The 27,016-nt window shown below is 46.2% G+C and overlaps 1 protein-coding gene across 2 annotated transcripts in view; it reads left to right on the top strand.

Moving 5' to 3' along the window:
* Positions 1-27,016, top strand: part of SAP30BP (SAP30 binding protein) — a 574,361-nt gene that overhangs the window by 528,090 nt on the left and 19,255 nt on the right. For both annotated transcript variants that reach the window (XM_069654762.1, XM_069654761.1), the window contains 2 exons: positions 25,152-25,243; positions 25,600-25,660. In XM_069654762.1, the coding sequence (XP_069510863.1) occupies positions 25,152-25,243; positions 25,600-25,660 (153 nt within the window). The remainder of the gene's footprint in view (positions 1-25,151; positions 25,244-25,599; positions 25,661-27,016) is intronic.

Genomic DNA, 27,016 nt, shown 5'->3' with positions numbered 1-27,016 from the left:
AATTGCAATAACTTCATTAATATTATGAAAGGCACATATGTGAGACACCCACTCTCTGTTGCAAACATTTGCCACCTGTGATACTAGTTGTGATACAGGAGTCTCTGGTAAGGTCCCGTTTGCCTCTACCCCTAGGGCGGGCATTGCGTAGTGAGCTCAACTCCCTAGCCTCACAGGGAAAGGCTCCTCCCTGGGCAGAAGTGACTGAATCCGTGATTCGTCACAGTGGCTATACTGGCCTATTTTGCTTCAGCCAATCTGGATAGATGTCTTTACTGCGGCATGACTTTGTTTTTTTATTTTCTTGCATCAAGGAAGCATGATATGTTTAGATGGCCAAACCTGCGTACATTGGGAAGTGAGTCTGGATATATTGTCTTATGGTATATTCTTTTACTGTGGATAAAGCGTAAAACAAATCTAAATATTACATTGCTGGGCTGGCCTACATTGGTGCATCCGGTCTGTATATATTTTCTTACTGAAACATGTCATTTTCTACTAGCATCAAAGGTACTGGCAAAACCAACAGGAATGTTTTCTTATATGGTAATATTGGAGCATCCTGCATTGACGAGTATGGGCACAGACAGCATGACTGTTTTTTTTACTGCCATATATTGGGGGCAAAGGCATCATGATAGAGTTGGAAAATGCTCTTGTGTACTGTTGGGGACTTCCTGCTATTTGGTTTTTTAATGTTCCCATACAACTTTGTATAAAAAAGGCACACAGTTTGTAATCCGTATGTCACAGAAAGATAACTGTAAAATAAACCATTTTAATCCACTATTTGTACAGTTTTCTCTGAGAGAATCTCTCCGCACCACCTAAGACTACTTGATTGGTTTGGGCTCCCTCACTTTGTTCGGTCTCTCCTTCATATTTGCGGGAACCATTTACACCCCTCTAATTAAAAGTTTATCAGCCATCACTGTATAAGGCTGCAAGAGGTTCGCGTTCTTGCACTCTGATATTTTCTTATTTCATTATGGGTGAAATGTGACTGCTTGCTTATTGTTCTCATAAGTGTGTGTAGTGATCTAGTTCTCATCCACCAAAGCAGTCATTAATCACATGAATGTATCTAAGCCATAAATAGAACGTCTGCCTATTTGACTGCTCTTGCAACACCTTGATTGGATTGAGGGCATACACACAGAGAGGGTGATAGCGGGAACGTTTTTCACCATTTGTTTTTTAGTAGGTACAGTCTTCAAATTGAAAGGTTTTAGCTAAATATTTTGGATTTAGTCATTGGGGATATAGAGTACTATAGTACCCAGAGAGAATGCTGTTGGCCTGCATCTACTCATGTTCTGCTCTACTCTTTTCCCTTGAAGTTTGGGACCCTAGCCCACCAGGCATGTTGACGAATGTAAGTGTACCCTTTGCTGGTGTGGTGCTCATTTAGTTGTGTTTTCTGGACCATTTGGTGGTTAGCCTCTCTTGCACGCCCTTACCCCCTAAAATACCAATTTCTGCTCTGCTATAACTAGACCACCAGCCATTTCTCCTTCTCCCCCTACCCTCCATTTACACTTGTAGCTCTGCTTTTGCACCAAGTTCCACTCACCAAGGCTAGCCCACTCGGTTTTCCATTAAATCATTTCACTTCAGCCGTCTGTGTACATTGGTAGTGTGCGACTCGCCCAGCATCTGGAAGTTCCTGAACACCTTTCTCCATTTAAAACACCGGAGCTAACTTTAAAAAAATGAATGGTATATTTTTGGGAAAAGTCATAGAACAGTCTTTTAACATCTCATAGTGCTGCACTTCACAGTGATGTTTAAATCTTATGCCCGCACCTACTGTATAGATTACTAGTGTCTTGCTTCTGAATTTCATTTATTCTCATGGTGACCTCTTGCCTCATCCTGCAGTGTACCCTCATGTTTGCGCTTCAGATGTATCGCTGAATGACCCATCCTCTTGCTTTTCTGGTCATGGTCATCCTTTTAGCCATGATCTCAAGATCAAGGAAAACTAAATGTATTTCACAATGCACGGGACACTCCAATTGGGTATATACTGTCGCTGATTTTCTTGCCCTACTAAGAGATGTAGGAGTCTTGCAGATCAGTTTGTATTATATTTGGGCGCTGCAAAACCTTTTCGTGGTCTCTATCCTGGAACTTTAGCTTACAAAAAGCAAATATTACTTCCTGGAAAAAAAATCCGGTCAAGATGCTGAATCTTACACTACAAACTCCCAACACGTTTATCTAAAAGCATACTGTCAGGTGAGTACAAAGGCAGTGAATATGGCAAAGGAAATGTGCACAAGATCACTCAATGAATAGCTTTGAGTCAAACAACATGCACACAGAAATCAAGACACATGTATACTAAAACCCAGGAGTGCAAATAGAGTGTGACAACAACACAAATATATAAAAAGGGATGTGGGGTAAGCACTTAGAAGCTCCTTATGGTTACAAGGAAAGTCGGCGAGCTCCTTACCCACAATTGCTGTTACAGGTACTGACAGCGCTAAGCCACGTACAGGGCAAGCAACGACAGGATCGGTGAGCTAACACTCTTGATGGTTTTGATTAAGGTAACTTAAAGTACTCACGTGAACAGGAAATACCACTTGAATGTCAGCAAGCCCACAAACCCTGTTTATCAAACAGGGACCCAGAAAGGCTATAACGGCAATGGGAGGATAACTAAATACATAAGACTCAAGACAAGGGGCAAGTAGGAATAGTGACTACAGAATAGTGAGGAAAACATAGGCATTCACACAGGAGCTAGCTACAACAGCTGGGAAAATAAATGCAGAAGTGCAAGGGAAAACTTGGAATGGATTCCAAGAGAAAGTGAAGGAACAGGAGCAGAGAAAAAGTAATTACAAAGGCAACCCCCCCCCCCACCCATCCAAGGAAAAAGGCAGGAAGCTAAATCTATAAAGAGGGAAGATTAAAGCAACAAGGTTTACAGGAGCAAAGTCAAAGCAATATACAACACAGGCAAACTGGGCTGCATCAAAAAGGGAAGCACTGACAAATGCTGCCTGCAAACAGAGGAAGACAGAAAGGGAATCTAGGAAGCCGAAATCCATTAAGCACATTAAATTCGAAATCCAGAAATAAGGAACAAGAAATAGAAACTAGGAACTAGGCACAACACTAAGAACCAGGAACAAGGGACCTGTCACAAACAGGAAACCACATCAATGACCATCGCTGGACTGAAGCAAACTGAGGCTTTTAAAGCTGCTTAACGAGCACACGCCTCAGGTGTGCTTCTTGCTGCACCTGCAGCCACAGGTGTTGCCTATCCTCCACCCAACCTTGTCCAGCAAGGGTGGAGATGAAGCAGTGGGCCAGGCATTCTGGGAAGCATAGTCATTTGATTAAAGCAGCATGCTGGCTGCCAAAAACCTGGAATGGATCCGGAAGGGAAGTAGCTTGGAAAATAAGGATTTAGCGCTCCTACTTCCTCACAGCACAGTAGCATATGGTTTGGAAGGAAAGTCCAGTAGGGAATAAACCCCAGATCATGCCCCCAAGTGGTGGGAACGGGAGCTAAGGGAGCTAAGGGAGCGAATCGTGGCACATACCTTCCTTTGCTCCACAAGGGTATTTTCTAGCTACCACACTGTACATCTGATCTATCTTTCATTAAGAGCGGTCCATAGTTGACTTAATACAGCCCCAAATTAGAACCACATAGTTCATTGTGATACTGGATGTTGGGGAGACTATGACATCGATGAAGGAGGCCTTCTTGAAAGCTTTCAAACTGCTGTAGTTGTACATATTATTTTTGGAACAGGCTCCAAGAGCTGAATTGTCTAATGCAGAGTTCTACAGTGCTGAACTTGCTTTGCTTCATACCATTGGTCATCAATTGGGAAACTAATTAGTGCCGTTTTCGAGAATCAGAGTGGTGGATGACCAGGTAAGTGCTTTTCCCTAGATGCCCACAGTGGTGGATTCTTGGAAGGAATATGTATCCTCCTGGAACTTACTTCATTGTCATTGAGCTAGCTCCTGAAGCGACAATATTTGTTCAGACATAGACCTCTTGATGACCTTCTTTATCAATGTCCCGGGAACTGCAAGGCGAGTGCCTAGCTCTCAAATTGTGGTTCCCTCAACTGATGAACCAAAGGGCTCAGAACGGACATCACTAAATCAGGAATCTGGCAGGTTTGAGTTGGGGAAGGGATCTTCTCCCAAAACGCAGAAAGTTTGCTGTTCATGGCTGTGCAAGTGAGCGTTCTACTTTACTGATGTGGAAATGCCTTTTGGGTGTTTTATTTAAGAGCAGGTTATCTGTGCAGGGACCTCGGAAAGAACATGGATGGTTCACTCTGTGATCTCCCCACTCAGATATGGGACTTCAAGTTGAGACCTATCCAAGGAGGCAGTTGCTAGGCGGCTTGTTTTTTAGATCAGCTTTCTGATTTTATTTTTAACCTGGTTGTCTTTGTTCATTGCTTCCTAAGCTGTAGTCTTAAGAAATCTCGACAGGTTGAGGACTGTAAAGCAGCTACCTGGACGCTTTTCCAATTTGCTTGAGGCATTATTGCCTAGACATGGATGGTCAAGCTGACTTGTAGCGCACTCTGGCTTTATTCACCCCGCTCTTTTTCTAAGTCAGTGGTCATTTCTCAAAACCTTTGTCCAAGTAAATGTATACTGTTTGGGCAAGCCTGTTCCCTATGTTCATGAATGCAATTCCTTACAGGAGACCGATGCAAAATGTTGCAATTATGTGGGCTTTCGATAGCCGTGTCTGGCAAATGCCGAAGCCCGATGCACAAGCCAAAACTGTTGTCTTTGTCAATGTTGCATTAGTTTGGGCTGTTAGGTGACAGAGCCACCTATACGTCAAAACTATTACATTTAGCCTTAAAGATGAGGGGTGTAGCGTCCACTTTTATGCCCCAAAACTAGGGAAATGCACCCAAAAAATTAAAATGGGGAGTAAAAATACGCTTAAAATAAAATAGGAAACGCACGTATGAGCTTCTGCTCTTTCTTTCCTACTCACAGCTCCATGTATATGTTTGGACCAGTAGTCGGTGGCGGCTGAAGAATTTCACAGCAACTGAACGTAGCACGTGAGCTTGCACCAATCAAGGAGGGTTCGGGGGGGGGTTCTTCTCCCCCCATCACCGAGAATTATTTTAAAATGATGGGTTAAAATGGTGCATTTTAGAGCCCACGTTTTAGAAAAATTAGGTGAAAGGCTGCAGTTTGCAATTGGTTTTGTAGGATAACTCATGAAAACATCCAATAGATGCAAGTCGCCAATAGTGCACAGAGGCTTTTCTCCAACACCTTTACATGATGCCTTTTCCCACAATATGTGCCAGTATAAAACATTTTCACACTGGCTGTGCCCATACATTTCTATGCACCATTATACCCTAGTATTCCCATACTCCAGTTTGCTTTGCGCATAATGCCAGTAATGATACTATAAGAATGTGTGTTCAACAATATGTCAGTTTCCCCACCTTTACCATTAACAATACATGCAAAGTATAAAAACATGTCAAGTCTGGCTGCACTAAAATGCCAGTCGAGCTACATAATAAAACTGATCATGCATGTACAGGTGAGTGTACATGCATGAGTCCCCAGACCCTCCATGTTACCTTTATTTCTGTGTGCCTACCTTTTCATTGTCTGTTTTTGGTGCTTCTTGCACCCTGCACCTGCCTTCTTAGCCTGCTTTGGTCCACTTGCCTGCTCCATAACCCTCCCCTGACACCCGCATTGGCTACCTGAGTCTTCTTTTGGGCGACCATCAAGGGCAGTCCCCTTGCCTAAGGATCCCAATGCAAAGTGCAGCTCCTGCAGAAGCAGCTCCAGAACGTGATTGCCCATGTTCGCCTGTGAAGCCATCTGTCATCAGCAGCGACTAGCTAAGGTGCGTGGCCTGGGTGGTGCATACAGCAATCACTGTAGTCCAAAAGTCCTATCACTCTTCTTACAGAACATAGAAGACCAAAGTTAGCAAGCTACCTACCTACTATTTTGCCATCACTACTGCACTCCATGATTTAAGTGGTAGGTCTTTAGCATTGGCTGTTTTGTTTGCAATTCTAGGTGTTTTTCCCTCGATCTAGGAATGTAAAATCTAGGTGTTTTGCGTTTGCTGTGATGATTGCATTTGTAGGCATTTTTCCCTCTATCCCGGAATCTCAACTCTAGGTGTTTTTCATTTGCTGTTGTGTTTGGAGTTCTCCCCACCATCCAGCACTGTCTCCAGCTCTGGGTGTCCCACCGCCTCTGCTAAGTTCAGCTCTATCCCCACTCTAGCACCACAGCTGTGCACCGAGCGAAACAACTCCAGAACTAGGCCTCTGCATAGTAAGGGGCCCTAACTTTAGGTGCTCCATCCTCCACTGTGCTTAGAATCTAGGGGTTGCTAGGGGAAGCTAGCAACAAATAGAAAGCAGCCACAAACTGCCAGTGTTCTAATAACCCGAGGAATGTAGGCTTCACATAGACAGCCCCAAGGATAAGGCCACCTAAGGTGTGCACTCAGGAACCCGCCCCAACTCTACCCTTATAATCCTCCCTCAACCCATTCTTTTAGCTTTCAGAGCCCCCCAACTTCCCCCAACCAAAGACTGCTAAAACCGAAGGACAGCAACAACCCCAACAAAACTCTGAATAGTTTTGCCGGCGGGCAAGAGCTCCTGCGACCCAAACACAATAATACAAACTCCATAAACTAAAAAACTTCAAAGGACCAGAATATGCCACGACACAGAAGGGGAAGATGCAAGAGAACACTGGGGGAAAAAATAAACCGAATGGAACACACCATGCCACCACACCAATAAACACAGACACAGCAACAGAACACACACCCATAAGCATGACAAATGCGAACAAACTCTAAAACAAGACCACAATCTTTGTACCTAACAACATACCTCACGACGGACCACCCACCCGAGCAATTTACGACCTCGAACAATGCTAGACACTCCAGCAAGATACCAGGACCCCACATGAAAAGAGCAGAAATACCCAGAAGGAGTAAGAGGGAAAACAACACCCTCACTATATCACCAAAACTCCAGAGCACCAACGGCAAAGAGATACAGAAGAGGAACCAGAAGAAGTCATGAACCTAATACAAAACCTAGCCAATCTCTTCAATGAAGAAAGAGACCCTACAGAACACACCACACATCCTGAAAGTAACGACGAAACAAGACCACTCTAAGACGAAACCAAGAACAAAACAAGGCACTATAAATGCGTTACTTAGGTTGCAGTGCAATATCAATGTCCAAACACGCTACAGAGATCTACAATCTACTCTACAACGCTGGAATCTACATCTTATCAGTCACAGAAACCTTGTTAGATGACCACTACAAAGTCCCACTACACAGCTCTCTACCCGACAACTTCAAATGTGCAAGTTAAAAAGAAAAGGAAGAAGAGCAAGAGGACTTGCAGTAGCTGACAAAACGCCTGAAAATAGAAACAGCTGACCCGCTTAACATCATAAACTGCAAATTCCTCCTCCTTCACCTGACAGCGGACTCAAAAACAAACCTACCATTCATACTCCGCTATATACCAAAGACCTACGACGCCACCTTCGTAGAGCCTTTCATAGAAGCCATCATGAACTTGCCCATCAAACATTATCACCTGATAATCCTTGGGGACTTTAACATATGGTTTGAAGACGAGAACGCAAACTCCCAAAAAACACTAATCCAGCAGCTCCAGACAATGAAACTACGCCCGATGGTGAAAGGAGTGACAAACACGGCGGGACATACTCACTGAAATCTTCGCCAACAAGAAACTGATTTTAACTGTAACACCAATACAGATATTATGGCGAAACCACCTCCTCATACAGTTTGTGATTCAACTACCATCCAAAGCACCCACACATCCCCAATGGTTCCCCTGATCTGGAAAAGAAAATGGAATACCTTCAAAAGCAGTAACTTAAAAGTACTGGAATCCTCAAAACCATCGACCGCAAACCTGGACATAAATGGTAGAGTACACGAAAAAGCAGATCTATTCCATAAATGGATCGCTGAAACAATAGACATCTCCCTGGAAAAACCCTTCATTCCATCACAAAAGAAAACAGTGGCAAGATGGTTTACACCCTACTTCAATACAATGAAAAAAAACCTGGAAAATTGAACTAGAATGAAGGAAAAACTACGACCAAGCCAAAAGAATCTATCAAAAACAAATCTGAGCATGCAAAAAGGAGCTTGTCAAAGCCAAAAAGAAATCCTACGGCGACAGAATCACAAAAGCCACCAACACAGAACTATTCAACATCGTAAATGAGAAATCCCCGTGGATGCAATAAAACAAATTGGTACCTTCACAAAAACTATGCGATGATCTTGCAGACCATTTTAAAAATAAAATCAATGCCATACATCGGATGATCCAAAGTAGACCAATCCACCAGACTGTGCACCATCCACTCCCTACCCTAGACCACAGAACAAGCTGCAAAGCTTCACCCAAATGTCAAGAGAGAAATTCCTCAAGCTGGTAAACCAAAGCAGGCTCCCCAATGGACCCCTGGCCACCTGACCTCTATAAATCAATCCTTACACAGGGCACACCATCGGAATGCCGCAAAAACCAATTAATCCTATCACTCAACAGGGGGAGTACCACAGGCTTTCAAATATACATTCATCAAACCACTCCTTAAGGACGATGTGAGAAGACCTCTCCAACTACAGACTGTGAGAAAGCAGAAGGTGTCTCACCCGCTGGGCCCCGGGGATCTGTCATCCAGGTGAGCAGGACACGGCCATCAATTTTAGATCTAGTGCCTGGGGGTGGACCAGTTTGCTTTGATTTATAGAGCGCACCACAACCTGGGGTATCTTGGCGCATTACAAGACATCCAAGTAACATGGTAGTAGCAAACAGTTGATAATACATGTAAGATATATACAAATTAAGGAAGTAGTTAAAAGATATACATAAGTAAAATATACAAATAATAGGAGTGCGGGAGGATCAACTGGGTGTGAGGGGGTCCTGTGGGAGTGTGACACCAGATTGCGAGACGCTGTATCCCTCCCCCTGCAACACCTTTACACCATCCTACCAGGTAGGATATGTGGGAACCTTAAGCCCCTCCCCACCCCGTTCCCAGCGCACAGCCCACTATGGGTGAAAACAGACTATCACCCAAGCAGTGTATATGACACATCCCGCTAATGTGGTCAGGCAATTACTGACGATCACTCAGACTGGACTTCCATTAGTCTTCCTCACACGGATAAAAGGCGTAGCACGAAAGCACACTCTGAGCGAGGCAAAGGTACAGCAGTTTTAAGTCGGCAGCTGAACGAGGGTAGAAAGATGGTAAACGCAGAAGGATTCGTAAGAGGGGAAATACCTTTGGCCTTTTCAAACAGACGCTGTTACTTTCAATAAACCTTTGAGGAAGAAAGCGTAAGGCCAGGAAACCAAACTAAAGAATCCTGCATTGTGTGTCGGAGATCCCAAAGGCCCTCCTGTGTAGTTGACCAAGGCGGGGAGCAGCAGATGCTGCCGTGGTAGCATCCTTGGCTCCAAGCACAAAGGTGTCAGATAGAGCAACACAGCCAGTGAGTTGGGGAGATTGATGCAATACCGCTCTGTGTTGAAGTCAAGGTTGCAAGCGACAGCATTGTATAACGAGCTCTGGAACAAACATTGTTAAACGTGTGCGAAGAAAGACGCGAGTGAAGCTAAACTGCTGATGAATGTTTGAACTTGAGAAGGAAAGATAAGATACTGTTGACATGGATGTGCTGAATCGAAAGTCTCTGTAAGGTATCCTGCCAAGAGAAATTAAATTAGAAGATTGATGAGAATATTTGTGTGAAGATAATCGAAGTGGTCCTGCGACTGTTTAAGCAAAACCTATCACACATTCGAAAGTCTTAGATTATGGTAAAAAGAGGATCCAAGCCCGAACGAGGAGAGGTCCATGGTCCGAGCGAGGGGGACCAAATGTAAATATTAAGATATCAAGCAGGTCCGAGCCCGAAGTGTGAACCTTGTGATTAAAGGAGGTCTCATCCCAAAGAGGGAGACCCACGATACTTGTGCATGTAAAAATCCTGATAGGTTGGAACTTTAAGACTTTGTTAGTTACGACAGACCCTCTGCAGTAAGCGACTGTTATTGGAAAAGATGCTTTGGCAGAAGGCCCTGGTGTCTAGCTTCGTGGTCACAAGGATACAAGTGAAAGCACAGTGTGTGCAAAGATCGAATGTGCCGCCTTGTCCTTTGTTGAAAATGTTGCGAAGGGAAGCCAGCTGCCCAACCGTGTTAACATATTTGTTGAACACTTTTCTTTTGCATACATTATTGTCCAACACTCTTTTGTATTTAGAATTAAGGCTTGGCAATAGGTTTATTAATATAGGCCCTTTTATTTAACAGAGACTGGACTAGGACTGCGTTTTTGATGGTCGTAGCTTGCTCCCATCCTTGGCTTTAGGTTTAGATAAGCGTTTGAAGTTCAATAAACACCCTTCAACTGTGATCACTTGTGTCGGTCTTCACTGCTTGATATCATGCCTTCCTTACAAGACCGACATCTAACATTCCCTCTCTGTCACAACTATGAGACCTAAGTCTATGAACAAACACTGGAACACATAAAAAACCACCTACTATTAGACCAGGCACAAGTCGGCTTCAGACCAATGAGAGGGACAGAGGCTGCACTTCTTTCCATTCGGGACGACCTGAAACCAGCGCAGACTCCAATACAAACTTGGCACTGATACTACTCGACCTCTCCGCTGCGTTCCACACAGTCACAACATCTTCATCAAGAGACTGGAAGAAATGGGGATCACAGACACAGCGCTGCTCTGGATTAAATCTTTCTCATCTGAAAGAGCAGAAGCAATATGGATAAAACCATTCAAATCCGCACTGCAGTACAACACCTGTAGGGTACCACAAGGATCCTCCCTATCCCCACTCCTCTTCATCTGCATGACTCCACTAATCAACCTCCTCAAAAGACAGTGTCACTTGCTACAACTAGATGACACCCATATCATCTACAAAATCAAAGATGAACAAGAGGAGAACACGACGATAATACGGTCTCAAAGAACTCTACGAATGGATGAACACTAACAGCCTCAAAAGCAACCCAGGAAAGACTGAAATCATGATTATTACCAAATACCAAGGAAGCAACCCGTCTCTACCTCTCCTGTTCCTTCCCAGGCCCTGGCTTCTCATTTCATCTCTAAAACTCAGGACATCCTGTCCTCGCTCTTCCTCTCACCTGCTCCCTCTATCCCCCGCTCTTCCTTCCTCTGGCCCTTCTTTGGCCACCTCTCCTCCCTCCTTCTCTTCCTTTCCCCTGTTCTCCCCAGGTTGCTAGAAGTCCGATCTATGAAAGTCTTGTCAACAGGTTCACCCCTGTTCCTCCAAAACCATCAAGGACCACATTGACACCATGGCCCCTGCTCTGGATGACTTCTACAACCACTGCTTCGCCACTGGGGTCTTCCCTTCCCCCTGAAGCACTCCCTTGTGCACCCTCTTCTTAAACACTCTGCCGACTCGTCCTGCCCGGCTAACTATCGCCCAGTCTCCATCACTCCTTTCCTGGGCAAACGCAGCTGGCCATCTCCCAGCTTAATCTTCACACTGAATTTGTTGGTTGTCTCCATGACCATCATTCTGGCTTCATAGATGCCAGAAGCATGGAAACTGCTCTCCTGAACATCCGTGAAGACCTGCTCTCCAACCTTGATTCCAACACCCCCTGTGTCCTCATCCCACTTGATCTCTCTTCTGTCTTTGACACGCTCAACCATGCCTTCCTGCTCAACGGTCTCCGTGATAACCTGGGTATCGCCGATCAGGCCCTGGCTTGGCTGACCACTTTCCTCTCCGATCGACCCTCCCAAGTCCATATTCGGTCCTTCCACTCCTCGATCTCTACCTGTGGTGTTCCCCATGGGTCTAACCTCTCTCCCTGGCTGTTCAACCAATATCTGGTACTTCTTGCCCACCACATTGCTGCTCTCTGCCCCAACTTTCAGGGCTATGCGGATGGCACTCAACTCATTTTTCTGGCTCTCTTCTGCCACTTCTTCTCTCATCTCTGTCTGCTCTCCAGGAGTGGTGTTGCCAATGATCTCTGCCTTAAAGCCAGTAAGAATCGGCACACCTGCTCTCTCCTTTCCTGTCACTCTCTGGCCGGCCTCTCTTGGCCCTCTTCCTTCTCCCACCTGTGAGGTTAAAACCCTCGGGTTCATCTTCGACTCCACACTCTGCTTCTCTCCTCACATCTGACGTCTCTAAGAAGTCACACTACCAGCTGCACCTCCTCAGAGGTATTCTTCCTTTGCTCTCCTTCTGCCAGAAGCTCAGTCTCCAGACCTCTGGTTCTCTCTAGGCTGGACTTCTGCAACAGCCTCTTTCTAAATCTGCTTGCTTCTACTCTCCGCCCTCTGCAACTCATCCAGAACAGGACTGCAAGTCTTGTCCTCCGCCTCAAGCCCAGGGATCCTATCTCTTCAGGACTGAAATCTTTGCACTGACTCCCAGTGGCTGCGAGGATTAAGTTCAAAACCTTCTGGGGCCTGGGGCCTCAATACCTTCAACTCTCTCTTCCTAAATATCTTCCTTCTAGAGCTCTTTGCTCATCCTCCTCCATCTCGCTTAGTCGCTTCTCCAAGCAACGACTTGGTGGTGGATCTTTCTTCGGCTGAGGCCTCCCTCTGGAACAGCCTCCATGAAACTTGAGAACCATCTCCCGGTTCCGGAAGCACTTCAAAACCTTCCTCTTTGCTTCTGCTTTCCCTCCTCCTCTCAGCTACTGAATTCCTGGCTGAAACTATAACTGCACTGGTTACCTGGCCACCATCTGATCTCGGGCCCAGGTCCCCTCCCCCCAGCAGTTGCACAACCTCACTGCCTCCCTGGCAACCCCCGCACTTGGGGACTGATTTCTGTATCCCTACAGTTCCCTACCAGCACTTGACACATGATGTCTGCACTTACCCTTGCTTTTGCCACAAGCTGGCATCACTTTTTACTTATTAGTTTTATTTATTTTTTGCACTGTCGTTCCCATGTACTGCACCCTCACCCCTGCACTTTCATTTTCACCCTCCCATGCACTTGCACAATCTAAATTTCACCTGGCCTAGTAAGATCGTTGTCTGTCTTCAGTCTGTTCCCCCTCCCTTGCCTAGTCTTGCCTTGAAACACTTGTGTATAGGCGCGTTATAGGTGCCATATCATACCATGAGCCACAGAACTAGGAACAGCACCCATACCATCCAAAATTGTCAAAAGCCTTGGAATCCTAATGGACGTAACCTAATGCTGCTTCCTCCTACACAATCCAATCAAAAATATTCTACCATTCCTCTCCTTCACGCACAAAACACCGGCCATCATCACCCTCATCGTCTCCAGGATAGACTTCGCCAACAGCCTATACCTCGGAATGCCGGAATACTTACTGGAGAAACTGCAACATATACAGAACGCAGCTGAACGCAGCTGCCAGTCCCCTCCAAAAACAGTCACAAAGAGACCCCATCACTCCAGTGCTAAAGATGCTACATTGGCTACCAGTCAAAAAACGAATTATGATCAAAACAATGTTCATACCGCACAGAGAAATTCACAGCCAGGGAGCAGAATTCATACCAAAGAAAATCACAATTTACCAGCCGACCAGAACACTCTGATCCATCAACATCTGCCTGGAATCTAAATCTTACACAATGAAAAGACTCAGTGGATCAGCCTTCTAGCTGTTAAACTTAGGCACTCCCTCTCCAGAACAATACGAACCACGAAGGACCATCTAAAATTGAGAACTTCTAAAAACCTGGCTCTTCATCTCAGAACGGGACGAAAACCATTGAGCAACACCCATGTACCATGCAATGAACACACAAAGGGAAAGCCGTGGGGGACTAGGCCAGACCACAGCGATGTGTATGGAAGTAGAGAGGCTTCCGAATGGGAGGGCTTCCCATAGAGGGCCCTCTCGGAAATAAAGGGGAGATAGGACCGAACGAACTGAACCACAGACCGAGGGCATTCGAATTAAAGGGGAAAGAGTGGTGACTGAACAGATAGACCACAGGGTCCAGGGAGCTCAAGGGCTCAGGGAAGATGTACACCCTCCTCAAGGGGCCCGTGGAGGTGATGGTTGCTGCACACTGGGATGTGCCAGGAGTAAAGTGATGTCGACATCCATTAGTCTGAACAAGCGGGTGGAGAAGGTATCGCCATCAAATAGACCTGTTATGGACCCACACTTCTGCATAGAAAATAGGAGTATGAATTGCAGCGCAACATTGGTCGGGATATGTGCCACAGGCATCCAAAACTGAGGGAGGTACGATAAAATATCGCCACTAACCCAACCCCACTAAAAACTCAATCCTTTGCATACACCTCCCAGACTCTAAACCAAACACAACCATACTTCTACAGCACAACAAACTGCACGCACTTCATTACACCTCAGCAGCAAACCAAACCACACACAGCCCTGCACAACAGCACATGACCGCTACCAATTGAAAATGGACAACTACGCCCAGCAAACCGTGTTAACCAAACGGAAGCTGCCAACAGCACCTCACAGCTCTTGCTCTTTTTCCTGCTCAGTCCTACTAACTTGACCCCCCCGTCCCCACACCTTACCCTCTTGCTTTACAGACCGCCAGAGTATTAGGGGACCGCGCAGGGGTTGATAGTGCACAGTATAAAAATCCTTTAACATAACAAAGATGCCCAATACAAAATGTCATACCGCAATAAGAAATGGCTAATCTGGCTGCATAAAAGTGCCAGTCTTGCTTCATAATAACACTTGTGCTTGCTTTACCAAAGATGCCCAATACAACATTTCATACCACAATAAGAAATTACTAGACTGGCTGCACTGAAATGGCAGTCTAGCTACATAATAACACTTATGCTTGTTTTAGGAAAGATGCCCAATACAAAATGTCATACCGCAATAAGAAATGGCTAATCTGGCTGCATAAAAGTGCCAGTCTTGCTTCATAATAACACTTGTGCTTGCTTTACCAAAGATGCCCAATACAACATTTCATACCACAATAAGAAATTACTAGACTGGCTGCACTGAAATGGCAGTCTAGCTACATAATAACACTTATGCTTGTTTTAGGAAAGATGCCCAATACAAAATGTCATGCCATAGTAAGAATTATCAAAGATGCCCAATGAAGATTGCCCATGCTTGCAAAGCAGGGTAGTCTTGATTCTATTAAAGACACGGAGGCAAGCGTTCTGCTTAACTTCCTTTAATATTGCAATTCACAGCATGTCGCCTTGGAAGCAAAGCGACACGGAGCAACACAGGTTCGATCCCTGGGTCCACGCTTAGAAACCTCTGGGTATTAAGCGCATTATAAATAACCTATCACATCATATATATAATTTCAAAAATGTTACATGGTATATGCTTACGGCGCATCTCGCCTAGTTCTTTACGTCGTCTTCTGCTCATCTCCTATGAAGTAATATAAAACTACACCATGAGGGTGGGAATACGCTTACCAACACTGCAGTGTATAATCATGGCATGCAACAGTAAAGCTCTCCGCGTATTCTGACGTGGGATGTAATGCTCGCCCCCTGTGTCTTTAATAGAATCAAGACTACCCTGTTCTGTAAGCATGGGCAATCTTCATTCTGTGTAAAGACCGGACGCAAGTATTGTGTTTGTTCACAGCTATCCAATACATTCACCATCTGTGACACTGGTTTGAAATAGAATATTTCCGTGAATGCTCTGGATACCAACGCGCCCCTAACTGAATGTGCGCCAAAACACTTAAATCTATGTCAGCCCACTGCATTACGGCTGTTGTGGCCGTGGCCACTGCGTTGAATGGTTTCCTATGCGCTATGAGCAACTGGTACACTCTGTGTGGCCTAATGTATGCTGTAACTCTTTTGTAATCTTTGATGCACTGTGCTACGCATAACTTTGGTTTATCAGGAAAATAGGGGTAGGAGATTACTCTAGAATCACATTTCGTCTGCTTAGCGATACTGAAAGCAACACCTTCAGGGTAAAAAGAAAACGTTCCCATCTACCTCCAGTGCCTTAACATCTGATTCTCCCCTTCAAGCCAATAGACAGAGTAACATTGCCAGTTTCCTGACAGTCAGGACATAGAAACCAGTTTATTGTTGGGCCAGCTAAGGAACAGACGGAAACCTCCCTTGGGTCCCATAGTACTGAGTATCTATGCGTAGGAGGTTTACGTAATCTAACTCCTTTCAGGAGGCTCACTATTGTCGGGTGCTCGCCAATGGGCTTTCCGTCTACTCTGTTGTGTCACACTGATATCCCAACCTGTAAACTGAGTGTCCTGTAGGTACACCCGTCGTGGAAACAATCGGCCTAGAAATTGAGCACCTGCACTACAGGTGCTGAAATGGGATAAACATCCTGCTTTCTGCACTAGTCCGACCACCGGTCCCGTGCGGCGCCATCGCTCTGAAGGGTGGAAGGCGCCCAAGAATCCTTAATGAAGTCGGCAGCAAGCTGAGAAATTCCTGGCATTACCCATCTCTTCCTGAAACCCTGCAGGCTATTAGTTTCAGGCTCCCCTCATCGATTAGAGGGTGTGTCTGACTGCTCGAGTCGAGTAGCAGATCCCGCCTATGTGTAATCGTCCTCGGAAAATCCAAAGAATGTTCCATCGCTACTGGAAACCAGACCTGGGATTTCCACAATGGAACTATTATCACTAACTCTGCTACGTACCTCCGGACTTTTGCTAATAGCCTCGTCAGCATGATGAATGGTGGGAAGGCGTAATGGACTGCTCCGGTCCAACTGTGGAAGAAAGCGTCCATGCTCACTGCTCCCAGATCCATCCTCCAAATGAAATATCTGTCAGTCTGAGCATTCAACCTGGACGTAAAAAGATCAATGTATAATGGGCCCCAAATTCTCTGCAGCTGCGCGAACACCATCGGATGTAGTTTCCAGTCGCTGGAATCTACAAGATATCGGGAATTACCCTTGGCCACTATGTTCTGTTCCCCTGGCAAATACTCAGCTGTCACTATGTGTCACTCGAGGCAATGCCAGAAGTCATTCGCTATCTCGGCCAGCATCCTCGACTTCGTACCTCCTCGTCAGTTTATGTACTGGACTGCTGAGATGTTCATCTTCAGGAGGATACAACAATTGGCACAGTCTTTGGTAAAAGCGTGCACTGCAAAAGACACAGCCTGCTAAGAGTTCCAGGCAATGTGTAACTCATCTTCGTACCACTTGCCACCTGTCTCTAAACCGTCGCACCTGGTTGCCCAGCCAGCCCTGCTTGCGTCTGACTAGTTCCGATGCGTCGCCGAAAATAGCTTGACCGTTTCACACCTCCATATCCTGAAGCCACCATTGTAGTTCTGTTAGCGCTTTCTGATCCAGGGTAAGTATCTGATGGTACCCCACTCCTCCTTGAAGGTGTCTGATCTTGAGTCTTTGTAGGGCCCTGTAATGCAACGGCCCGTGTAAAATTGCTTGAATCGATACAGCTAGAAGATCCAGGCTAGACTGTGAAGCAAAATGTTCTTCTTGATTACTAACTTCGGCTCTTTCTTGATGGCTTTGATTTTCTGGGTAGGAAGCTCGACCATGGCTTTCTTGGGGTCATATCACAAATCCCAAGAATTCCATCCTCTGACGGGGGTGTTATTCCGGCATATCTAGGTTTATCAGGAAACCAAAAGAAGCCACTAAGGCACAGGTCCAGTTTACCTGTTCCTGGAGCGCAGCCCTGTCCTGTGCTAGGATGAGGATATTGTCATGGTAGACGATGATCCTAATGCCTCCGTCTCTCTTATGGCTGCCGCCACTGGCCTCATTATCTTGGTGAATTCCATGGGGACAACGCCAATCCAAATGGGAGGCGGTTGAACCGCCAAGCCTCCTTGTTCCACCGAAATCTAGTCTCGCTTGCCAGTCTTTGGTGCAAAGCAGGCCCCTGAGGAGATTGATCCCCTCCATCTTGAAATGTCTGTAATTCAACCACTCGTTCAGACCCTTTAGATTGAACACTGGCCTTATTTTAGTCTTCCTGTGAACCAGGCCCCCCCACTTGTGTGTCGCGTTCTATCACGCCTTTGTCAGCTAGACTGCACAATTCTCCTTGTAACAATTCTATCTCCCCCTACTGCATCTACGCTGGCCGGGGCTCTCATCACTGGATGGGTTTGCCTATCAACTCTAGACGTTGACCTGCTACTGCTTCTAATACCCAGGCAACTTGCGACAGCTCTCGCTATTTGCGCAAAAACAATACATTGCTACCTCCTATACTTTGTCTGTAGGCGCCCTCTGGGATACCGGGATCTCATCGAGGAAAAAGGCGTCCTGTTGTCTGACTTCCCAGTATTGGGCCCACGGACCCTGATGCCTTTTTTGCACATTGAAGCGACTGGGCGCAGTTGCCGGTCCCCAGGATGCAAACTTTGCGTTGTGCCCCGCTACCGTGCACTTGCACATATGTACCCTTGTGTCTTTAGCCCTTTGGGCTATGACCATTATTTTCTCTAAGGGGCCTGCGAGGTCTAACAACTGATCCTGGCAGCCTTTCCATGCGCAATCTACTCCCTTACGCACGTCTCTGGATGTCTTTGTGACATAAGTCACCATCTTGGGATCAAGGTCAGGGGTGTCCTTTACTGGGCAGCTCAGGTCTGGGGCATTCAGCACTCATACGGAAGTTCACTTCTCTGTCCAATGGCTTCCTGATATGCTGGGCTATATATAGAGCCACTCTGGGTGATGTCACCCACTCTGTCGACTTGGGGTGTCGAATGGCCTCTGGGTCGAACATGTCACCCGTGTTATCTTCGAGTACGGGGCATCCCAGTCTCAAGGCCTTACAGAAGTGCTCAGTGAGGACTTCCTAGTCACCTTCATCAGGCGAGTTTCCGCCGTCATCGCCCCTTATGTCAATCACCCCAGGGGCAGGTGGTCGGAGGTGTGGCACCGTTGACTTCAGCAAGAATGCCTTCTTAAGTTTGTTAAATGAGTAAACCACCTCATGGGGCAATAGGTTATCCCCTTCCTGGGAGGGTCGAAGAGGGTGGCCTCTTCCAAACTTTTTACACCCCTCATGATCAACCACATTGCTGGGGTGTCTATGTGATGGCCCTTCCCCTGGGCTGTTTGCCCGTCTTTTCCTGTGTGTTCCCTCACCTGTCCCTTGAGTGGCAAGTTTAGTCTCTAGCACTTTAGGGGCTGTGTCAGGGTTTGTACTCCTTGTGATACAGCCACTGTTAAGGAGTCTCCCAGGACTGAGAGAGAGATCCTTGTCCTCCATCGGGGTGCCATCCACTCACTCCTCTTCACTCCATTCAGGAGAGGTGCTTCTTGATGCCATTACATGCTTTGACAAGTAATTGGTGCCACTCGTGGTTGAACTCCAGCAAGCTGCTAGAAGACCATCCACCTTGTGCACATTTTTCGTTTATTATTTTTTATTCAAAACTATTGGTCCGGGTGTGAATTTTCTCTGCAGCGTTCCCTGTGCCGGGAGGGGTTAAAGCTCTGTACTCAAAGCGCAGTAGAGAAAACCTCTTGCTTAGTAAATCCGCTCAGTCAGAGCTTCGGGGCAAGATGTACATGCCAGAAATGATGCGCCGCGCTACGCCTGCGGGCGCATCCTATGCTGCAGGGGCTCCGGGGTCCTAGTTTTCCTGCAGGTCGGCCCGCGGCAAACAATTGCCGATTACTCCTAACGATAGCGGGACCGGTTGCCATGTTTGGGCGCATTCGCTCATGGTTCTGACTCTTATTACCACCCTAAGCGCCGCTACACACAACGAGTGCGTGGTGGCTCTGGAGCCACTAAGTTATTCAAATACGGGGCATTAGAAATCCTACACGTACAGTATGAAAACGCGCGAGTTCATAATGAACATACAGTACATTAAATACAGTAAATGTGCAAGTAGAGACAGATAAACTCCCCCCCACTTCCCCCTTACTTATCTGTGAGCAGCAAAAAAGAGAGGAAATAACCCAGGCAGGATGTAGAGGGGACCTGGTCACCGATAGGTGGACGTGGAAAGCCTGAGGACTACATCAAACAAGAGTCTTATTGGGACTTCTAATTTTTAGAAGAACTCTTAACCTTTAGTTTTATTTGTTGGATAAATGAAAGAAAACTAAATGTTGAGTTTAAAGTGTAAAATGTTGAAATGCTATGAGTTGCGGTATTAATGGAAGCTGAGCATAATCCTTGCCTCCTGTCTTGACAATAAGAAATGGTCAGACTGACTGCATACTAATGTCAGTCTAGCTACAGAACACTTACCATGCTTGCATGATCAGCTATGCCCAGTAAAAAACGCCATGCCTGCTACATGGTGCACTAGCGACTTGTACTCTGACATAATCACACTAATGATGAATGAGATTATGCGAGTATGCAGTGCTACAGGGTGTAGGGAGCAGAAGCGTGTCAGAAGCTGGGGTCCCTGGGTACCACCATGGCATTTTTTTACTGGGTATGGATGCCCAGTAAAATATGCCATGCCCGCCACCTGAGGCCCAGAGCTCCTCACAGGAACACATTAGGTGCGTATGAGGTGCTGGGGGCCCAGTCATGGCATTTATTACTGGGCATCTATCAGATGCCCACTAGTAAATGTCATTCCTTCTTACCCCCCGCACCCCTTGCCCTCCAGCATATCACATGCACAGATAATCATGAATGTGTACATGCAAGGCGCAGGAGGGTTTAGGTGTCGGCATGACATTGCGTGGGAGGTGCTAGGAATCCCAGCAGACTCTGCTGGCATTCTTTACTGGCATTCTTTACAGGTCTACTTTCAACTGAACCTCCTGAGAGGCATTTTCCCTTTCCTCACCTTTCTCCAGAAACTCAGTTTGCAGAGCCCTGGTCCTCTCTAGGCAGGACTACTGCAACAGCCTTTTCCTCAATCTGCCTACATCCTCCCTTCGCCCCTTCAACTAATCCAGGATAGGACTGCAAGACTTATCCTTGGGCACAAGCCCAGGTACCGCATCTCTCAAGCCCTAAAATCTCTCCACTGGATCGCGGTTGTTGCAAGGATCATGTTCAAGGCCCTTTGATCATCCAAAAGCTTTCTAGGGCCTGAGACCCCGCTACAACCAACTCTCCCTGCTAGAGCCCTTCGGTATCCTCGCTCCAACTCTCTACAGATCAGATGCTTTTCCAAGCATAGAGTGGGGAGTAAATCTCTTTCACAGGAGCCTCCCCCTGGAATGGCCTTGCTGCCGCTCTGTCTTGAGCCGGATCTCAAGTTCCGTAAGCTTCTCAAGGCCCTCCTTTTCTCTTCTTCCTTCCCTCTCCTGCTCCCCTCCTAATACCCTGCTCTACTACATTTTGACTAGCTGCTTGGTTCCTTCTGAGTCATACAGGGCTCCAGGACCTCCCCGCCCAGTCTACCCATATTCCCCCCCACAAACCTGCACTTGCCCTACCAGGCTCCCTCCCCTGTACTAGCCTGGTGGGGCCTCTACCCCACTGAGCCTGTTGCAGCCGCGTTCTCGCACTTAGCATGTGTCCTTCATGCCCTGCACTCCTTGCATTCCTCTGGCACTTGCCCAACTGCCCTCCCCATAGCACTCGCCTAGCCCAGGGGCCCTCTATCCCTCCTGCCCACTCTCCTCCCTCCCCCGCCGCCAGCACTTGCATGCTCTCCACTCCCTTCCCACCTTAGTATTAGCGTATTCCACTCTGACCGGCACTTCATCCCCATCCACCCTGCACTGCTTGTTACTGCACATGCACAATCCAAATGACACAAGGCCTAGTAGGACCGCTTTTGTCATTCTTCAAACCTGTTCAACCCCGCCTTCTTTTGTCTTGTGGCACCTTGAAACACTATTTGCTGTATAGGCACTTTATAAATACCCAATACAAAAAATGGCCAGTATAAAATGCCATGCCTGCTCCCTGGGCCTCAGTGCCTCACACTATGAATGTGATTGTGTGTATGCGAGGCGCGGTGGGGGGGGGGCACAGGGGTAAGGCATTTTTTTCTTTTCTTTTTTTACTGTGTTTTTCCTTACGAAAATGTTGATGTACATCAAACACACAAATGTAACAAACAATCACCAACCTTCATCACTCCCACCCCCTCGGGTTGCACCACCATGACCATTCCACACAATAGGACATTGGATTGGCTACTTACTCCCCCTCCCGGTTCCACCTTCTGTTCCCCCTTCCCCTCCCTGTCTCCCTCTCCCTCTCCCCAGTAAAACAAATACCATCCCTGTCCCCTAGGTCCCACGGCACCGCAAAAAGAGAGCTGATTTTGGCCGGTGGGGATGGGGATTGTGCATGAAAGGTATTTTTGGAATGCCTTTGTTGTACAGCCCCCCAAACCCCCCGCCCTCCTCGCCAAAATCGGTTCCACGGATCAGCGCACACACCCCCCATTCACACAGCAAGCACTCTCTCATTCACACGAGCACCCATCATGCATACACGCATCCATAAACCTATTTCAACAATAAATAAATGAACATACAAACACACACATTTACACAGCAAGCACACTCTCATTCACTCCAGCAACCATCATACATTTTTCTAACATAAGCATGCACGCATCCATATACATAATTTAAATTTAAAAAAATACATAAACGTAAACAAATGTACCATTTGCCGTGGGTCCTGATGTTTCTGCCTCAGCCCCTGCTAGCATGAACAGGAAGCTTCCTGGTTCCTGCACATGCGTGCAGGCGCCTGAGCGTGGGTGGGCAGATGCCCCACTTCAGCTTGCTCTGTTTGTATGTGCGAGGAGGCGCAGGAGCTCCCCCTTGCACATACAGACCTGCAGTTCCCCAGCCAGAATTTCCAATGATCTATGCAAGGCTGGGGAAACACAAAGCCCCCTCGCATGGCTCATTGATTGTGTGTGGCTGGGGAACTGTACTGTCAAAGGAAAACAATAGTTCCCTTTTACAGTTCAAAGTGCTCCCTCAGCTGAAAAAAACAACTGAGGGAGCGCTCAGTGTTTCACTGCTCTGGCTCCTCCATACTGGGTGAGAGGTGGCCAAGACCCGTTGGGTTGACATCCCTTCGCCAATTATAGACAAGCCGCCCCTGCCGGTAGGACACATAGTACCACAGGAAGATACTATTATTACTGCCTGATCCAGAGAGGTTAACGTGTATCTTTTAATGCACCTGAATAACTAAATGCAAAGAAATGGTTATTAAAAAACATGTTCTGTTCCCAGTGAAAACATATTTGAACTTGCTTATGAAATACTGGGAATGTAAACTCCCCCAAAATTGATTTTACTCCCAACTTCAAAAAACAGGGAGTAAAATAGTCACTTCAAAATCTTGTCTGGCTCACTGGTTATATTACAGTATAGATGGGCGGGGGGAGAGAAATGGTATATGAGGAGGGACACAAAGCTCTAGTCCACCGATTGACTTCTCATGGCCATACTAATCCCTGTGACCATTCCCACACAGTTCTTGCCCTCCCCGCCCAGTTCTCATGCGAACTCTTTCAGCCCACTTTAATCGAGCCTTACCACCAGACCTGGTGCTCGAAGTGCCTGCCAGTGTTTTTTCAAAACATTCCTCCGCGAGTGAATTACTTGGGAGCTGTAAACATTGTACTGGTGTAATAAACGGGTCTAAAACGGATCTGCCTTCAGCCACTTGATTTGTGAGCACTGAGTGTCCTTCAATGAAGTCATGTTAAAAACAAGCATTGCCAATGGCAACCGTTTTGGCTTGTGTAGAAGTATTCAGGATTTTCCTGTCACCTTCTACCATCAATAGCCAGGTAAAACCACTACGGCAACCGCTACAGCAGTGCCTGGCAAGTACCTTTCCCATGCCTACACCAAAGGCCAAACTGTTGGCATTGCCAGTGCTAGTTTTAACAGGACTTCAGTGCAAGGAAGAGATTTAAATTAAATGGCTAAAGACACACTTGGTTGAGCCATTTTCAGTGCACAAGTACCTATAGCTGCAGTTAAGCCCTTAACTGTCAGCAGACTGCTTTAGAGTAACACTGGCAAGCCACCATTTGATCTTACTGCTTGTTAGCTCAAAGATCCCAGGAGGATGGATTTTGGACGGGGAAGGGACAGTGGGTGAGAATGGCCATAGGGATTAGCAAGGTCATGAGCAATCACTGGGTCCTTAAATAACCAAACACCCATAAACTGTATGTCCATCCTCAGATGTTCTCTCGCTCCTAGCTATACTCCAATGGAATAATTTCGCCTCGTACCCAATAGCCAAAACTAAAAAGGCCCATTTGGGATTACGGTGTTGCAAGGCCTGTAATTTAAAAAGAACAACGTTTTCTATCCTTTGTGTTCCACATGGCCAATTGGCTCAGAGATGTGCCATCTTTATCATCCAGATATTTTCGTTGAATATTAACTGTTGTTTTTGGAGCTGTGGTCGCAGCCTGCTGTGTTGCATTCCTTTGACTGGTACGACCTGGTATGATAACATTCAGGATTTGTGTGAAGGTGTACTGCATGCCTGTACTTGGAGCCTCTATTCCTGGTATCTACGTGAATGATAATTCAATAGGCTTGTTGACCAGTGCCTGGTCTGCTTGGCTCCCTTCTAGATCTTGTTTTAAGATTGCAGAGCTGTGGGCCTGTTCTGTTGGGTTCGCCCCCAAGTAGCGTAGCTTTTAGGTAACTGTTGTTTGGAGCACACACATTTTGGTATCACTTTGTAAGGAAACGTTCAGGGGCTGTGTATACGTTCAGTATGCTTGCTTTGACTGGCTGGCCCTCTCATTGTTCTTTATGGAGTCCGATTCAGAGGCTTTGTGAAGCCTTGTATCTGCTGAGTGGACCGTACCTTTGATACTGCATTGGAGGACAGAATTAAAGAGCTGTGCTGTATACCACCTGTGGTAAAGAGCTGTTGAGTACCTACTCTTTGGAGCGCACATCTCTGGCATCTACTACCTGTAAGGTAGAATTTGCGAGTTTGGAGGGGCGGGGAGGAGGGGGGTTTTCTGTACCTGGTATGTGAATCTTTACCCTTTGCTGTCTGCCTGTACCATAGGATGCAAGAGCTGTGTGCATTTGTTGTACTCATGTGTCTGGTATCTCTTAACAGGATAAGATTCAGAAGCTGTATGAGAAGAAAATGAAGGAAGGCATGGACATGAACTTGGTCATCCAGAGGAAGAAGGAGTTTAGGAACCCCAGGTGAGCCACCTTAGTGGATTCCACCTGCAATGCTTTGCCAACTCACCAACCTGCTGTAATTCGCCCTTCCACATATGCCCAAAAAATCCCCTTGCCCACCTCATTATGCATTTGCACAGAGGGGTAAAAAAAGTATTAAATTGAGCTTTTATGTTGCGCTTCATGCCGGAGGACATCCTCTTCAGTGCGGTACTGGGTTTCGGACCTGTGACACTCTGTTGTTTCAAAACGTGTTGGGCACACAGTGAATCATTTCCTTTAAGGGAAGCAAGTACTGTGGGTGGATCCTTACAGCTCTAAATAATACTTTCATGGGAGCGAATGATGAATCTAAACTTGCTTTTCTTTTTTCATAGTATTTATGAGAAGCTAATCCAGTATTGCTCAATTGATGAACTCGGAACCAATTACCCCAAGGTAAATCGAGCTGGCTTCCTTTCCTAATTTGATAAAGGAGTTTGTTCATGCATTGCTTTACCACCCATGCATGTGTATTTCCATGCTCCCACTCTACGTTGTTGACATTACAATAATGCCCTCTGGTGGGGAGCTGGTAGGGATATGCTATGCACTCCGCACTTTTGGTGCAGAGGCAGGTCGAATGCCAGTTATCCTTCATATGGGTCCTACGTCTACACAGTTCAAGCAGGGTCAGACCCAGGTTAACTCTTATGAAGCGTGCCATGCGCAGCTTAACTGGTTGCTATCCTCCCAATTCCCCTGCTGGTAATTATACATCTTGGGTATCTCTTTTCCCTTATGTTTCAACAGGTTATTCCCAATCCTTAGTCCAGAAGATGGTAAATACGATCACTGGTGGTAGTCCAGCACATTACAGCAATACCACGAAGGTAGTGGATTTGCTGAAATATATAGTTGGTGATATTTCCACTTGGGATTTTATTTATTTTCAAGTTGGCTTGGTTTCGACACTCATTTTGAGGCTGGAAATGGATTGTGTACAGTAGTGGTCCATACCACTTTTGTACCCTTTTTTCTTAATGCACAAAATGGTAATTTCTGCCGTTTTTGCATTGCATGGCAAAGGGGGCGAGAAGGTGGGCATCAGACATGCCTACTTTTTCACCCCCCTTCGATGGCCCCATGAACGTTTTTTCCCCAGTATTGAAGGAGGGGCTTGCGCTTCCCTTTTGCGTATGGAAGCAACTTGTAAAATCTTCAAAGTTTTTTTTTTTGCAATTTCGACTGCCAGCCCTAAAATGGAGTTCGAACATTGATGGACAGGTCTTTCAAGCTGATATTTTACCTTGTAATACAGTGATATTTACAGTCAGGGCCATATGCTTGGAATGCTGTCGGAGGGGCATACCACCTTCCTCGTTTTGCTGCTGTTGAGAAAACTGCCCCAGAATCGGTTCTCTTACTTGAAAGGGTCGTCTCATCTGACTTAAATTGAAAGCCATGCACGGTTTGTTACACAGCCATACCTGATAGCGCTGGAAATTGTCTATAACCTGCTGGAAATTCAAAACAAATGCAATTACAATGCTATGTTTTACAGGTACTCCTGAGGGGAACTGCACTTCACCAGGAATTTCACATTAACAAGAAACACATTTGATAATCCTATATGCAAAGTTCCAGAAACAAATGCGTGTCTCCTCTTTCTTTGCTTCTTTCAGCAGATGAGGAAAAGAAGTGGCAAATGTCATTCAGTCTTGTTTGGTGCCCCTGTGCTGTTTTGCTGGCCTTGCAGCATGTGGCTCTAAAAGAAAAGATGGTGGGTTGTTAGTGGCATAGAGCGAAAGGCAG

The sequence above is a fragment of the Ambystoma mexicanum genome, chromosome 3q (genome assembly GCF_040938575.1).
Source record: "Ambystoma mexicanum isolate Mex_15411 chromosome 3q, UKY_AmexF1_1, whole genome shotgun sequence".
NCBI lineage: Eukaryota > Metazoa > Chordata > Amphibia > Caudata > Ambystomatidae > Ambystoma > Ambystoma mexicanum.
This window is presented reverse-complemented; position numbering and strand designations above follow the sequence as displayed.